The following is a 13,681-nucleotide window of genomic DNA, read 5'->3' on the forward strand; positions in this document are numbered from 1 at the left end:
TTTAGATACACCATGAATTACCTGAAGTTAACACCCTCCACATGTTGTATTTGTTTAATCATTTCTTTGCATTCTCAAGAAATTGTATCCTGAAATTTAAAAATCTAAGTAGAATCTAGGTTGTGGTGTGAGATTGTGGACCCTAGAGGGATACACGCTCCTATGTCTTAATGAGAATCTAGTTGCAAATGAGAACTTCTCTTTTAAAGTTTCCAGAAATAATATAAAATTGCACTGATTTCAACCTTCTAAAAATTGTGAGGTTTGTCATAATGGTCCCCTGATGGGAGCACTATCTTACATCCTTATTCTGGGGGAGGTTTCTGGATATGTTATGAACTACTTTAATAACTCCAAGCTCTCCTTACTAGTTATAGGTTAAGAAGCTGTTTTTATATACTGTTGACCCTTGAACAATGCAGGTTTGAACTTCAGGGATCCACTTATACTCTTGGATATTTTCCCGTAGTAAATATTACAATACTACCAATTCCTAGTTGGTTGAGTCTGCGGGTGCCTAGGAACTGTGGATATGGAAGGCCAAGTTATAGGTGGGTTTTCTACTTGGAGGAGGGTGAGCACTCCTAACCCCCACATTATTCAAGGGTCAACTGTATTGAAGTGAAAACTAGGCTTTTCAAATTACTTCAGAGATGAACATTAAAACATTTAAAATATTATATTGAAGAGAGGATTATTTTTGACCAGTCTACATTGACTTAGCTCTCTATGCACAGATAACTGAGAGAGCAGGCTCCAAAGGACAGCAAACTGATGTGGTAGAACTTTCCTCGTCTTGTGTCCATTACTAGTATAAAACCGATAAAACCGACTTTGTGGCTATTTTCTCTCGCTAACAGTAGACGCTACGTATTGTGGGTCCAATATCCAGGCACAAATACACATTTGGAGGCTACTGTATTCTTCCCATTAAAAGTGACTTTCTGCCGGTTATTTGTTTTTATTATTTTGCTTTAGATCATATAAATTTTAAAGATCTGATAAATTCTTGTGAGATTATTGTTCGTGATTCAATTTATTTTCTGTAAATACAGTGACAAAGTGATGCTGCGTAACTGTAATCCCTTGGATTGCTTAAGGACCAGTGTAGAGTAAACAAGCATATTAGCTAGGATGGAATATTAAAAATAGTGATTCACTAGAATTACTTGAATAGGACCAAATCTTTCAGTGCCGCTAGGTAATGATTTATGATTTCAGTTCCATAAAAGGTGGATACAATTTTAATGTCCTTAGGGAGAAACTATTAATTTCTGAGTAGCATAACACTTTAGAGAAAATAATTAATAGACATGTTAAAAACTTAAAATGAAGCTTAGGAAGGAAGCAATCTTAAATAATTTGCCCAAACTACTTCAGTGCCTTGAACACTATTTTGCACTTGGGATTACATTTATGTATTTACATACCTACTGCCTCCCCTAGTCTCTGAGATCCTGGAGATGAGGATCCAGGTCTTAATCATTTCTGTATCCCTAGCCTAGGGTACTTTCTAGCACATACCCTAGTTTCTCTACAAATGAGGTTATGAACCGCTTGAATCAGATTGATCTGGGGAGTTGTGTTACCAGTTCAGATTATCAAGACACACCCACAGATTTACTAAAAATCTCCAGAGGTGAACTCCAACCTAAAACGATCAAATAAATGCAATAACACTGATAAAGCAAGGATAGAAAACAAGGCCTCCAGACCTTGCCCTCCACACTTGCTGACATGCTGGTAGCCTGCTGGATGAACTTTTATTGGGCATCTACTAAGTGCCAGCTACTCCGGATACAAAGTTGAAAGTTAAATGAGGCACATTAAGAGTTAAAAGCACACTGTTGAGTTGGAAAGATTTGATTTGAATTGGCCTTACCCTCTTACTAACAGCATGAATTTTAGCAAGTCCCTGAACTTCTCTAAGCCTGTTTCCTCTTTTGTAAAGTAGAAATAACTGTGTCATAAGATTGATGTAAATACTAAATAAGGTAATGTGTATAAAATGCTTTGCAAAGTGCTTGGAATAGAGTGTGCTTTTAATAAGTGTTAGCTTTTTTTTCTTTTTTTAAATTAATGAGTTCGTGTTCTAGGCAGGGCTGAATTTCTTGGAAAATAAACACTTGAAAATAAGGAAGAGATTAGATCAGAGTTTTCTATCAAACCACCCCAAAACATGGTGGTGTAACTTTTATTCACTCACAGTTTGGTGGGTTGGCAGTTGGGGTTGAGTCAGTTGGGACAGCTCATCTCTGTTCTACATTGTGTCCTCTGGGCACACTCAGGTGTTGGTGGTCAGCTGGCAGTCAGTGGCCTCACCCGTATGTTGACAGAAGCGAAGGTTGTGAAGCGGGTCATGAGTACTCATCATCCAGGAGACCAGCCTGTGCTCAGGCAGGCAGTAGTGGGGAAAACGGTGTCCAGGAAGTCCCATGAGCAAGCACTTTTCAAGCCTCTGCTTGTGTCAGGTTTACTAGCGTTTCGTTAGCCAAAGCAAGGCACATGGACAAGCCTAGCTGCAACAGGTAGAGAAAGACTTCACCACCTGATGGATGAAGGGATGTGCATGCAGGGATGGGAAGCATTTGTGGCCATTTTTGTAATCTGCACAGGATGGGTTTTACTGACTGCTTATTCTATATCAGGCTCTATGCTGTGTGATTTGCATGTTGTTCCTTTAATCCTCACAACAATTTCCTGACATGTGTAACCGTCCCATTTCAAGGATGGGAAACCTGGTAATCAGATAAATTAAGAGACTCGTGCATAGTAAGCCCAAATTATTTGCCTTAAGTTGTGGAGTAGCCTTTTAGGTGCTGTCTCTTGTTGCTTAGGTGATCAGGTGGTCAGCCCACGAGGCAGAAAGTGTATGCTCTATTCATAAAGATGCGGTTAAAATGAAGTTCCAGTGACTTGTTTTACTCTCACATTGATATCTTGAACCACTGAGTCATTTGCTGGTATAGAAAAAAATTTAATTTTACTATCATTGCTATTCTTTAAGACTTTCCAGAAGCTTATGAGAAGTGTTTTAGTGGATTTTCCTTTGTTCATTTTGCCAGATCGCCTACACAGCCTGGATCTCACCGCATTTGGATATGACGGAGCCTCTTCAGTGGGCCAGAAATCACTGGCAGCGGCTGATTGGCGGTGCAAACAGAGACGATGACGAGAGGCCATACAGCTACTCCTCTCTGCTTGCTTGCGGGGGCAAGTCCTCCCAGACCCCCAGACTGGCAGGAAAGCACCGGGTTGTTGTTCCCCACCTCCAGCCCTTCAAGGATGAGTATGAAAAGTTCTCTGGAACCTATGTGAATAACAGAATACGGACAACAAAGTACACGCTTTTGAATTTTGTGCCAAGAAATTTATTTGAACAATTTCACAGGTACTTTTATTTTTGGAAAAAAGAAATCTTAGGATGTTCTTTGTCATTCTAGTTGATATGTGAGATTTTTTCATTCTCATAACATTGTTACCTAAATCTAAGGCTTGTGACATTATCTTTGATGATTCTGGTGGAGTCCGTTGTGGAATGATGACACCTTATATTCATATGACACGTTACAATTAATAAGATGCTTTCTCACGACAAGAAAGAAAAGATACGTTATCTTCATATTACAGATTAGGAAACTAAGTTTGGCACTGCGGTTTAGCCAAAGCGATGGACTATAGCCTTGAATCTTCTCACTCTTGCTTTGGTGTTCTTTCCATTGAACCATGGTGTATTTTAATTCTAGATTTTTCTTCTCGACGATAAGGGGAAATAGAGCTCTGAAGCAAATACAGATGTAAGCTGTAAGGTTAGGTGAAACAAAGACATAATTCAGTGTAATATGTATTTATCGAAGCCCTCTGATTAGGTTAGGTATTGAAGGAAATGCAAGGCTAAATGGTGGTTCTTTCCTTATGGAGTTTTATATTTAGCAAGGGAAATGATGTGTATAGAATGGAAAGACGTAGTGGGTGTGATGAGTGTTATAAGGTGCTACCAACTAGGACAGAAGCCTCAAAAAGAGAAATAATACTGTTAGCCAGAGCAATAGCAGGAAAGTGGCATGTGAACTTAATTATGAAGGCTGAGATTTTTCAAGGCAGAGGTGTCTGCAAAGCACATTTCAGATGGAGGAAGGAATATGAGTAAAAGCAGAATGGCAGTAGCATAGAAGATTTGCTGGAGGCCTGGGAAATAGTCCTCTGTGACTAATACAATTAGAGGCAGATTGAAGGCAGAGCAGAGCATTCAGGAAGATGCTGCATAGGTCCTGGAGAGTTGTAACGGAGACCTGAACTTAGAACAATGTGGGGATAAAAAGGAAGATAATCTATTACAGATACTATGGGTTAGATGTACGGAATTAAGTGAAAGGAGTGAGAGGATGATGTGAACAAGGTGAGTTATGATGACCAGGAGGATTAACAAATAAAGACAGGAATAAAAAGAAGCTTGGCTGGAAGATTACATTTAATAGTTGAGTTTGAGATGCTAATGTCAGTATAGAGATTCTCAGCATTTAGTATTCTTTCCACATATATTCATTCTCATCTTTCACTTCATATACATCCCACATACATTTCTGGAACAGTGAATATGGTTAAAGTACAGATGTGAATTTGTTGATTTAATGGCTTTAACTGCTGTGGGTGTTTCTGTCTATGGGAGTTTGTAATCTAGTGCCCTTGATGAAATTAGAACCTGGAACTTGAACAGAGTTCAGGGCCCAGCCCTACAGATTTGGATGCAGTTCACATGGAAATCATTGAAGCCACAAAAATAGCAAAAAGGGCTAAGAAAAAAATTTCAGCGTGAAAGGAATTAGAAATGAGGAAGGAGGAGTACGTGTAGATAATTTTGAGAAGTTTGGTCTTGGGAAAAATATGTGATAAAAATTCAAGGAAGCATGAAAGATTGAGATTTTGTTTGTTTCTTTTAAGGAAAGAGGCTGCTTGAGTTTGCCTTAGCGTCCAGTGGGGACATATTTGAATATATAAAATAGAGGAATAGAGGAAGTTCCTTAAAAAAGTGGTTCTGAGTAGCATAAAAGCAGAAATGGAAGCGTTGATCTCAGGGAAAAATAAACCCTCAGGCTTTTCTAATTATTGGGCTGGCCAAAAAGTTTGTCGGGGTTTTTCCGTAAGATGTTATGGGACTTTTTGGCCAACCCAATATTTTGAGCTGTGTTTAAATCTAATCTTTGGACAATCAAATTAAATTCTGAAAGTTAGAGAGCTGGTTTTTAAAAAGAAAATAATACTTCCTATTGTGCTTCATAGTATGTTATACAACTCATGACTGTCACATTTCGATATTTACTATAATGTATTTAATAAATAATATCTCACATTTATTAAAGTATGCCCAAGCCAGAAGTCTGCAGGGGTCATAAATTGTACATTCAGGTTTGTTAGATTTTGCTAGTTCTTTCTGTTTTGTAGCATCCAAATTCAGCTGAGTTGAAACTTGTAGGAAAACGCCATCGAGTCTTTTGCCTCTTTTGCTCCAGGATTTTACATGATTTGTTAATACCTTCTTGTGTGTGTTTGGGTTGCAGAGTCGCCAATTTATATTTCCTGTTTCTAGTTGTCCTGAACTGGGTGCCTTTGGTGGAAGCCTTCCAAAAGGAAATTACAATGCTGCCTCTGGTGGTTGTCCTTACAATTATTGCAATTAAAGATGGCTTGGAAGATTACCGAAAATACAAAATTGACAAACAGATCAACAACTTAGTAACTAAAGTTTACAGTAGGTGAGTGTAACAGGAGCTATGCTGGGGAATACACGTGCATCATTTAGAAACATGCAGGATGTTATTTCTTTCCCCCTTAGGTGTGACTAGGACACTTGGGGGTGGAGGTGTTTTCAACTAATATTTATTAAAGTCCTACAGTGAATTTAATTCAGGCATCACAGGAAAACGGTAATGTGTAAGCCATTGTCAACCCAGGAGCTGATAAAGCAAAAGCTTCTATAATTTAGGCATAAGTGAAACTGAAAGAATTAAACTTCAAACCATCGGAGGGAAAGCAAGCAGATAGTTTTTAATCCTGGATGTTACAATTTGGAATTAAGAAGAGGATGGGATATGAGAAATATGAATGACTATGAAAAATAAGATGGGATATGAAAAAAGAGAAGATGAGCTTCCTGTGAAGGAAAGGAATTGTGAGGAATGGAGGAGTGTATTCTTTTTGTACACAAAGCCAGAAGCCTATAAAACCCTTCCTGTTGCAGCAACAACAGGGCATTCTTAATAGGAGGTCTTTCCAGGAGCACATTTGCTCTGTTGGAGATTTATTTTTCCAGTATTTATGAAATAGAAAGCCAAGAATAAAGTCCATTAAGGCGAGTTTTGAACTGTACTGTTTATTAATGGCTACATTTAAGAATGCCACAACGCTAGTAGTGTCCAGAGACAACTATTTATAACGCTGTGAGAAATTTCGAAGTTATCAGTCCATTTAGCAGTTAGAAGTTTGACTTAAATCCTTAAGGGAGAATATGTGAAGAGCTAAAAGACTGAGCTTTGAGCCCAAAGGTAGGCACCTATTTCAGCCTTTGGAAGGACTTCAGAGGCTTCATTGGACAGATGCTGTCACTCTTCTGAGATCTCAGAGCATTTGGCACATTTCTTGGGTTGACTTCAGTGCTCTGATATAGACTCAGCTTTCATAAGACAGTAATTCTAAATTAATTAGGCTAGAGATTCTGTTCTAGTTTCCAAGTTAGAATAAATGATACCTAGGTTTAAAAGTTTAGTTTTATAATAAACAGAAGTATATTCTGACCAAATTTAAGTTCACTTAACTGACCAAGAGTTCAACCAGATGACATAATATTTTTGTTATTGTTTCGGGAGAACAGTCACTCAAAGCCTTGTCCTGATTGTAGAATTGTCTTCAATGTCATATGAGCCAATGAATAGGGAAGACTTCTCTGAAGTGATGTTTAAGCCAAAACCTTTAGGATTCTGAATTGTGTTCATTCTTAGAATTCTTCAGTGGCTTTCCGTAAAACTTGTTTTAGAGACCTGTTATAGAAAACAAAATAACTTTTTTCTCTTTTGTAAGATGATGTGAACTGTACTTAAATAAGGAAAAATTAGTTCTCTTTTTTTCCCTTATATTCATGTCTAATCTAAAGGGAACCAGAAAAAATGATGTATAGAAAAAATGAAAAAATAGTTAAAGCTCATGGTTTTTATTTTAAAGTCATAGAGCACTTTACTGAAACAGTGCCATGAATCATTCGAAGACATTTAAGTGCTTATTATATGCCAGGGATAGAGAGGTGGAATGTTGATATAGTCTCTGCCTTCAAAGTATAGCTGTAGGAAATAGGATCTTACAGTGATTATATGATGAACAAAATCCATATTTTGACCAATTTTGAGATTAGTCAGCTAATGCCAAATTTAGCAAATGGAAAGAATACTTACGTGTATTTTAAAATACAAATTCTTGTACATAAATAATTGCTGATTTTTAATGCTAGTTTAGAGTTGTTACTGTCTGTTTGCTTTTTGAGCTTGTTCTAAAAAGTTCTAATCCTGCTTCCTTCACTTAGTAGCTGTGTATGTAGCCTTGGGGAAATTATATAAGCTAGCTAAACTCCAGTTCCCTTCATTATAAATAAAATAATATAAAAGTAAGCATAGTACCTAGCCCTTTCAAGTGCTAAGTAAAGGTTAGTTATTATGATTATTATAGGTTAATAATAACTATAAGCTAGAGTTTATCACATGATCAAGTCATTTAATCAATATTTGAGAACTTGTTACAACATTGTAGGTTTTATAAATATTAAAATTTCCTAATGGGAGACCTGGTATAATTTTTTCTCAGGTGTCCCTTCAGACATAGGTTGGATCCGTTTTAGATGATTTACATATAAACTTCAAGATGAGATGCAATATTCTTTTCAGTTGTTTAAGGTCTAGTCAAAGATATCACTTTATGATTGCATTTCATACGAGAATCGGAAAACCCTTTATGTCTTTTTATTATATTCTGTGTAATTTGCTTTTGTTTGGTGTCATAGAAGAAATAATGCCTCTGACCCCTCCTGCATTGTTCTTAGAGCAAATTATAAGGATATAAAGAAATAAACAGGGGCTATAAGACCATGTCTTGTTGATTTAAGTTAATGTACTAACTTAAATTCCTATTAAATACAAAGAAATTACTTTAGAGGACAAATTATTTCTCAGTAAAATTAAGTTGAAAGTATGGGGCCGTTAAATCTTTCAAGCTTTTGGAAGAAGCATATTAACATTTCGGTGCAGATAATTTGGTTCTTATTGTAATTATATGTGGTCTTTCACAAAGTGCTTAGTGTTCTTTGGGAAAGTATCATTGGGAAATAACAAACGCTAGAATAGAAATTAAATATTTAAACCCTATTACACCCCAGTTATGTTAGAATCAACCATTATCGAAAACCTGACTTGATTGCCTTAAAATGGCAGCCATCTGTAAGGTTTTAAGGTTTGCTTCAAGGATAATAGAAGTGTGTTGAAAATAAAACTATTAATCATCCAATAAATTTAAGTGCCTTCTGTGTTGTAGGTGCTGAGAGATTTAGAGGTTTAAACAAAAAAGCAGATAAAATGCCTGCCCTCCAGCAACTTATATTGTTTTCTGATCTTTAAAAATCACCATATTATTGGTGTTAGGAGTTTTAAAATACTAGCTAATGTTAATATTTTAGGATTATCTCATAAATTCATAAAATTTCATGATTCTTGAAATGAGACTAAGTATCAGTGACCTTCTAAGATATTAACCTTACTTGTGTGTGACATTTTTCGAAGCAGTGATTCTTGAAATTCACTTTCTAATACACAGTTAAACCATGTTTTGTTTGGTGGTCATTGGTAAGTTACCATAGCTGGGAGTAAAATCTAGTATTTGAGAGATGGACTGTGGAGCTACCTGCCTTGTTTCAAATCCCAGGAATGCTAGGAACTGTGTGACCTTGAGCTAGTTACTTAACCTGTCAAAGTCTGGTTTTCTCATTTCTAAGAGGTGGGGGGAGTGGGGCGTAGTCCATTCATAGTACCACCCACATAATATCGATATAAAAATTAAATGACTTAATGAATATAAAGCAATAAATCTTAGATCCTCTTGTGTCCAATGATTATTCATTATTTGCTTATTATAAATTGTTTTTTAGTGTTTTATTGGAAAAATACTAAGGAGTGTCATGAAGAAAAACTCATTCATAATCCCACTGTTTCTCTCTTTAGATTTGTTAAAGTAGGAAGTAGAAATCCATATTTTCCATGTTTCCATCTCTCTCTTTCTAGCTTCCACCTCAGTGGAATCACTATTAATAGTCCAGTGTATTCTTCCCAACTTTTCCCGATGCTTATGTGTTGACATAAAAGCTGTGTGATATTGAACTCTTTTCTTAAAAATTAATTTATTTATTGGCTGCATCGGGTTCTCATTGCTGTGTGCAGGCTTTCTCTAGTTGCAGAGAATGGGGGCTACTCTTTGTTGTGGTGCGTGGGCTTCTCATTGCGGTGGCTTCTGTTGTTGCGGAGCATGGGCTCTAGGCACACAGGCTTCAGTAGTTGTGGCACATGGGCTCAATAGTTGTGGCTCTTGGGCTCTAGTGCACAGGCTTAGTAGTTGTGGCACACAGGCTTAGTTGCTCAGCGGTATGTGGGATCTTCCCAGGCCAGGGCTCGAACCTGTGTCCCCTGCATTGGCAGACGGATTCTTAACCACTGCACCATCAGGGAAGCCTTGGTATTGAACTCTTAAAGAAGCAAAATGGGTCTAGAAGTTTGCCTGAAGGATGGATTATAAGTGCTACATCCTGACGACTGTGAGTAATACAGAAGCACAAATAGCCAAGTAGATGCAAAAAATTCTAGTTGTACGTTTAGGCTGTAGGAGAAGGAGAGAGTTCTTTTACTAGTTTTAATTCTGTTTCCAAGAAGGAAATATAACCTCATTTTGAGTCTACCACAATTACAAATTCTCAAAGCTAGTTAAAATTGGCAGTGAGCATTGTCACTTAGCTTGCAGTTTCAAACATCATGCTCTCCCATGCCCTATGGCATTATGTCTCCGCTCTCGCTCTGACTGATACACTGTCCCACACCTCTTCACCTAACACACTCTAGATCATCCTGTAAGACTCACCTCCTCCAGAGCTAAATGTCCCAACTGTTTGCTCCCATGATAGCCTGTGCATCCCCCTGTTATAAAATAGCTGTTTATATCTCTCTTTCAAATTTTGACCGTAACTTCTGTAGGGAGATGACCGTTATCTTAGTCACTTTTGTATTCTTAGCACTTAACGTGCTAAGTTAAGATCAGTATATGTTTAAAAATCCTAGTATGGACTTCAAATGAGGAAAAGTGAAGATAATTTAATTGTAAAATTGACCTCATTTGGAGTTTGTTCCTATGCAGGGTAAATAAACTTGTCCCTCAGAGGAATCCTATGTCTTACATTTTAAAGAAAAATAAAATCCTTAACTCTAACATTCGAGTCTGTCTTCTCTCCTACTTCACAAATTCTCAGCATAATTTCCTTGTAGCTTACTTCATAGAAAAAGTAGAGGTCATTAAGCATGAATTATATGCCTCAGTTCTTTCTTATATCATCGACATCTTCACCTACTTTCTTTTGACTTTACATGAAAAGGTAACTCCCTTCCTTGTAATAGTAATCCTTTCATCTACCTTCTTAATTCCATTCCTTGTTACTTCTCCATAGCCTCAAACAACAACCCCCCCCCAACTCTGTCCTCTCTCTTCTACCTTGCCTTCTCCATGGGCTTCTTCCCTGCATGCTACGTGCATGCCTGGTTCTTTGATCCTTTCTGTCCTTTGCCTTCCCTTCCCTTGCAGTGCTTACTTTCACCCTTTATTCCTTTTAAAGCTAAACTTCGTGAAATATTCTACTTCTTCAACTTCCAGTCGTGCCTTAATTCACTGGAGGTCTCACTTTTTTCTTCACTCTCCACATCAACAATTTCATGCTATCAACTTGATAGCAGACATCCTAACAACCACATACCAGGGCATGACCCTTTTGTGGCTTTTGTTACTATGACGACTCCCTTTTTGAAATTTCCTTCTTTTTTGGTTTCTCCGACATTTCCTCTTGGATGTTCTTTCACTTCTCTATCACCTTGAAGTCTCCTTCCCTAAGGAATCTCATATCCTTACCTTGTGTCAGCTGCCCTCTATGTACCTAGGACTTGCAGGTTTGTATTTCTACTCAAAAATTTCTGAGAAAACCATCAAAATGCTGGACTGCTTCAATTTTTTATCTCACTTCAAATAAAAACTTTCCAGACTAAGTTTATTATCTTCCCTCTGATGCAACCAGTTGCTTCTAAAATCTGGGGTATGGTGAAAGCCACCGTTCGCCATACAAGTTAGACACCATAGTGTCACCCTTGGTACCTCCTTTGCATGTAATAGGTCAGAATTCTTGTCTCTAGTACCCAAATATGTCTTGATTTAATCTCCTTCCATCCATCCTTTTTGCTACAGCCTTAATTGTAACCATCTTTATCCCTCTCCTGAATTATCTCAGTGCTTTCCATTGGTTTCTTGCCATGCCTATTTCTAACCAGCCTGCCACCCAACAAGTCATCCATTACTCTGTAGAGGGAGTTAGCAAGTATAATAGAAATAGGATCATACCCTTCTGTGAACCTTTACTGATTATCCATTTTCTGTGGAATGAAATCCCTACTACCAGGAATGGCGATAATACTGAACTGTCAAAATATGACTCCTGTCTACCTTTTTGGTCTTCTCTCTGTTACTTCCCACCATGGAAGAGTAAACTGGTGTATCCAAACACTAGAAAAAAATTGTTAAACCATTGATTTACCTTTCTTGATAAACAAACTCTTTAGGTAATTAAGGAATTCTTTTAGTTGGATTCAACCTGGTACGTAAGATATTTGGGAAGAATATGTCCTGAAAATGTTCTTCTTAGGTAGCCCGTTGAGCTAAATATTTCTTGAAATAACTAAGTAATTCTGTATAGCAGAGGTTATACAAATATTGGTTTAAGGTGGCCTTTGTATTTAATGTGATGCATTCATTTTTAATATATAGGTCATATAGCCTCAACTATAACTATCTCCCAGGCTTGACAATGAATTTGAATATTGAGCTCCATAAATATAATAGAAAATAAATCTTTACTTATAAAATAAGTGCATTTTTATGACAAATACCAGTTCTTTACAGATATTTGGGAGGTGAAAGGGGAATGAGACAGACCTTCCTAACATTTGTTGGCAGCATTGTATGTGAAATGATGCTTAGCTAGTTATATAATAGTCTGTGATACAAATGTCCTAGTTCTACTGTAAGGAAAATGCTTTGTGGAGCTTAATTCGTGCCATTGGTATGAAAAGGCATGAGAAGTTTGGCAAAAACTTAACATAAAGCAGGACATTTATGGCAAGTCAACCTCAATTGATGTACCTTTCCTTTAAGAAGAATTGAATATATAGGATAAGAAAACTACACCTTTGAAAAGAGTTAAAATTTGCCATTCTCCTTTCTAGAGATCAGCTGCAGCTAACTCAGGACTGCTTTAACCAGTATTTCAATTAAATGATAATTAGGGGAGTTAATCTGGTGGTATAATGTTGTGTCTGGGTATATATTTCGTTTCTTTTGGGTTTTCTTTAATTTATCCACCCTATCTGCCAGATAGGAAGCTCTCTGAGAGCAGATAATGTGTCTTGTGCCCTTTTGGGTCCTTGATACCAATGTTCATTTTAATTTTATTCAAGAATTACTCAAATAGCATAGTGGTTCAAAATCTCACAGGAGAAAAGAACTGAAAAAATATGTTTTGGCAGCTTAGTAACTAAATTTTCAGGAAAAGCAAGTTGTGAAATTTGTTTTACCAATTCTCTGGCTTCCCCTTTTAGCATTTAACAGATTAAAATTCACCCTAATACTTTAAATTGGATGCTGAAATAAAAAAAAAAAAACTGTTATGTGTGTTTTGGCTTGAGATTCTTTAAAATTTTTTTTTTTCTTCACTCTTAGGAAAGAGAAAAAGTATGTCGACAGATGCTGGAAGGATGTTACTGTTGGAGACTTTATTCGCCTTTCCTGTAACGAGGTCATTCCTGCAGATATGGTTTTACTCTTTTCCACTGATCCAGATGGAATCTGTCACATTGAGACTTCTGGTCTTGATGGAGAGAGCAATTTAAAACAGAGGCAGGTGGTTCGGGGATATTCAGAGCAGGTAAATAATGTGTTCTCCGTTGGTGATATTAACATTTTCTTTTCAGAAGATGACTGAGCTCATTTTCACATGTTCAGACAAGAGATTTTTAAAATTCACTTTTACTTTACAAAATGGAATTCTAGAGAGCTTAATCCAGTTCCACGTATCAATAGCAATGTGCTATATTTTATAGATAACAGGATATAATGACTTTGGAGTTCAGACATTTCAGTCTGACAATCATGTATTTTTGGGAATTGAATTTAAGAAACCTAACAGATTTTGCAATTTTGAAAATTATTTTGCAATAGAAATAATTAACTTCTAATTTATTTTTCTTAAGCTTAGATTTTTATATGTTATGTCTTATTGAAGCTGGAGATAGCAATTGGTCATTGTTCCTAAAGTCTGTAATTACATACCAAGGCCTTTTAAGACATT

The 13,681-nt window shown here is 36.8% G+C and overlaps 1 protein-coding gene across 4 annotated transcripts in view; it reads left to right on the plus strand.

Moving 5' to 3' along the window:
• The window catches only part of ATP10D (ATPase phospholipid transporting 10D (putative)), a 109,766-nt gene that overhangs the window by 34,164 nt on the left and 61,921 nt on the right, over window positions 1-13,681 (plus strand). For 3 of the 4 annotated variants that reach the window (XR_009052511.1, XM_057725826.1, XM_057725828.1), the window contains exons 2-4: window positions 3,066-3,391; window positions 5,559-5,753; window positions 13,054-13,258. Coding sequence is in view for 3 of the 4 variants with exons in the window: in XM_057725826.1 (XP_057581809.1) it covers window positions 3,102-3,391; window positions 5,559-5,753; window positions 13,054-13,258 (690 nt within the window). In the remaining variant the exon portion in view is untranslated. Of the gene's footprint in view, window positions 1-3,065; window positions 3,392-5,558; window positions 5,754-13,053; window positions 13,259-13,681 lie in introns of those variants that run through there. The other variant, XM_057725827.1, reaches the window with a different exon arrangement.

Source organism: Hippopotamus amphibius, chromosome 3, assembly GCF_030028045.1.
Source record: "Hippopotamus amphibius kiboko isolate mHipAmp2 chromosome 3, mHipAmp2.hap2, whole genome shotgun sequence".
Classification (NCBI taxonomy): Eukaryota; Metazoa; Chordata; class Mammalia; order Artiodactyla; family Hippopotamidae; genus Hippopotamus; species Hippopotamus amphibius.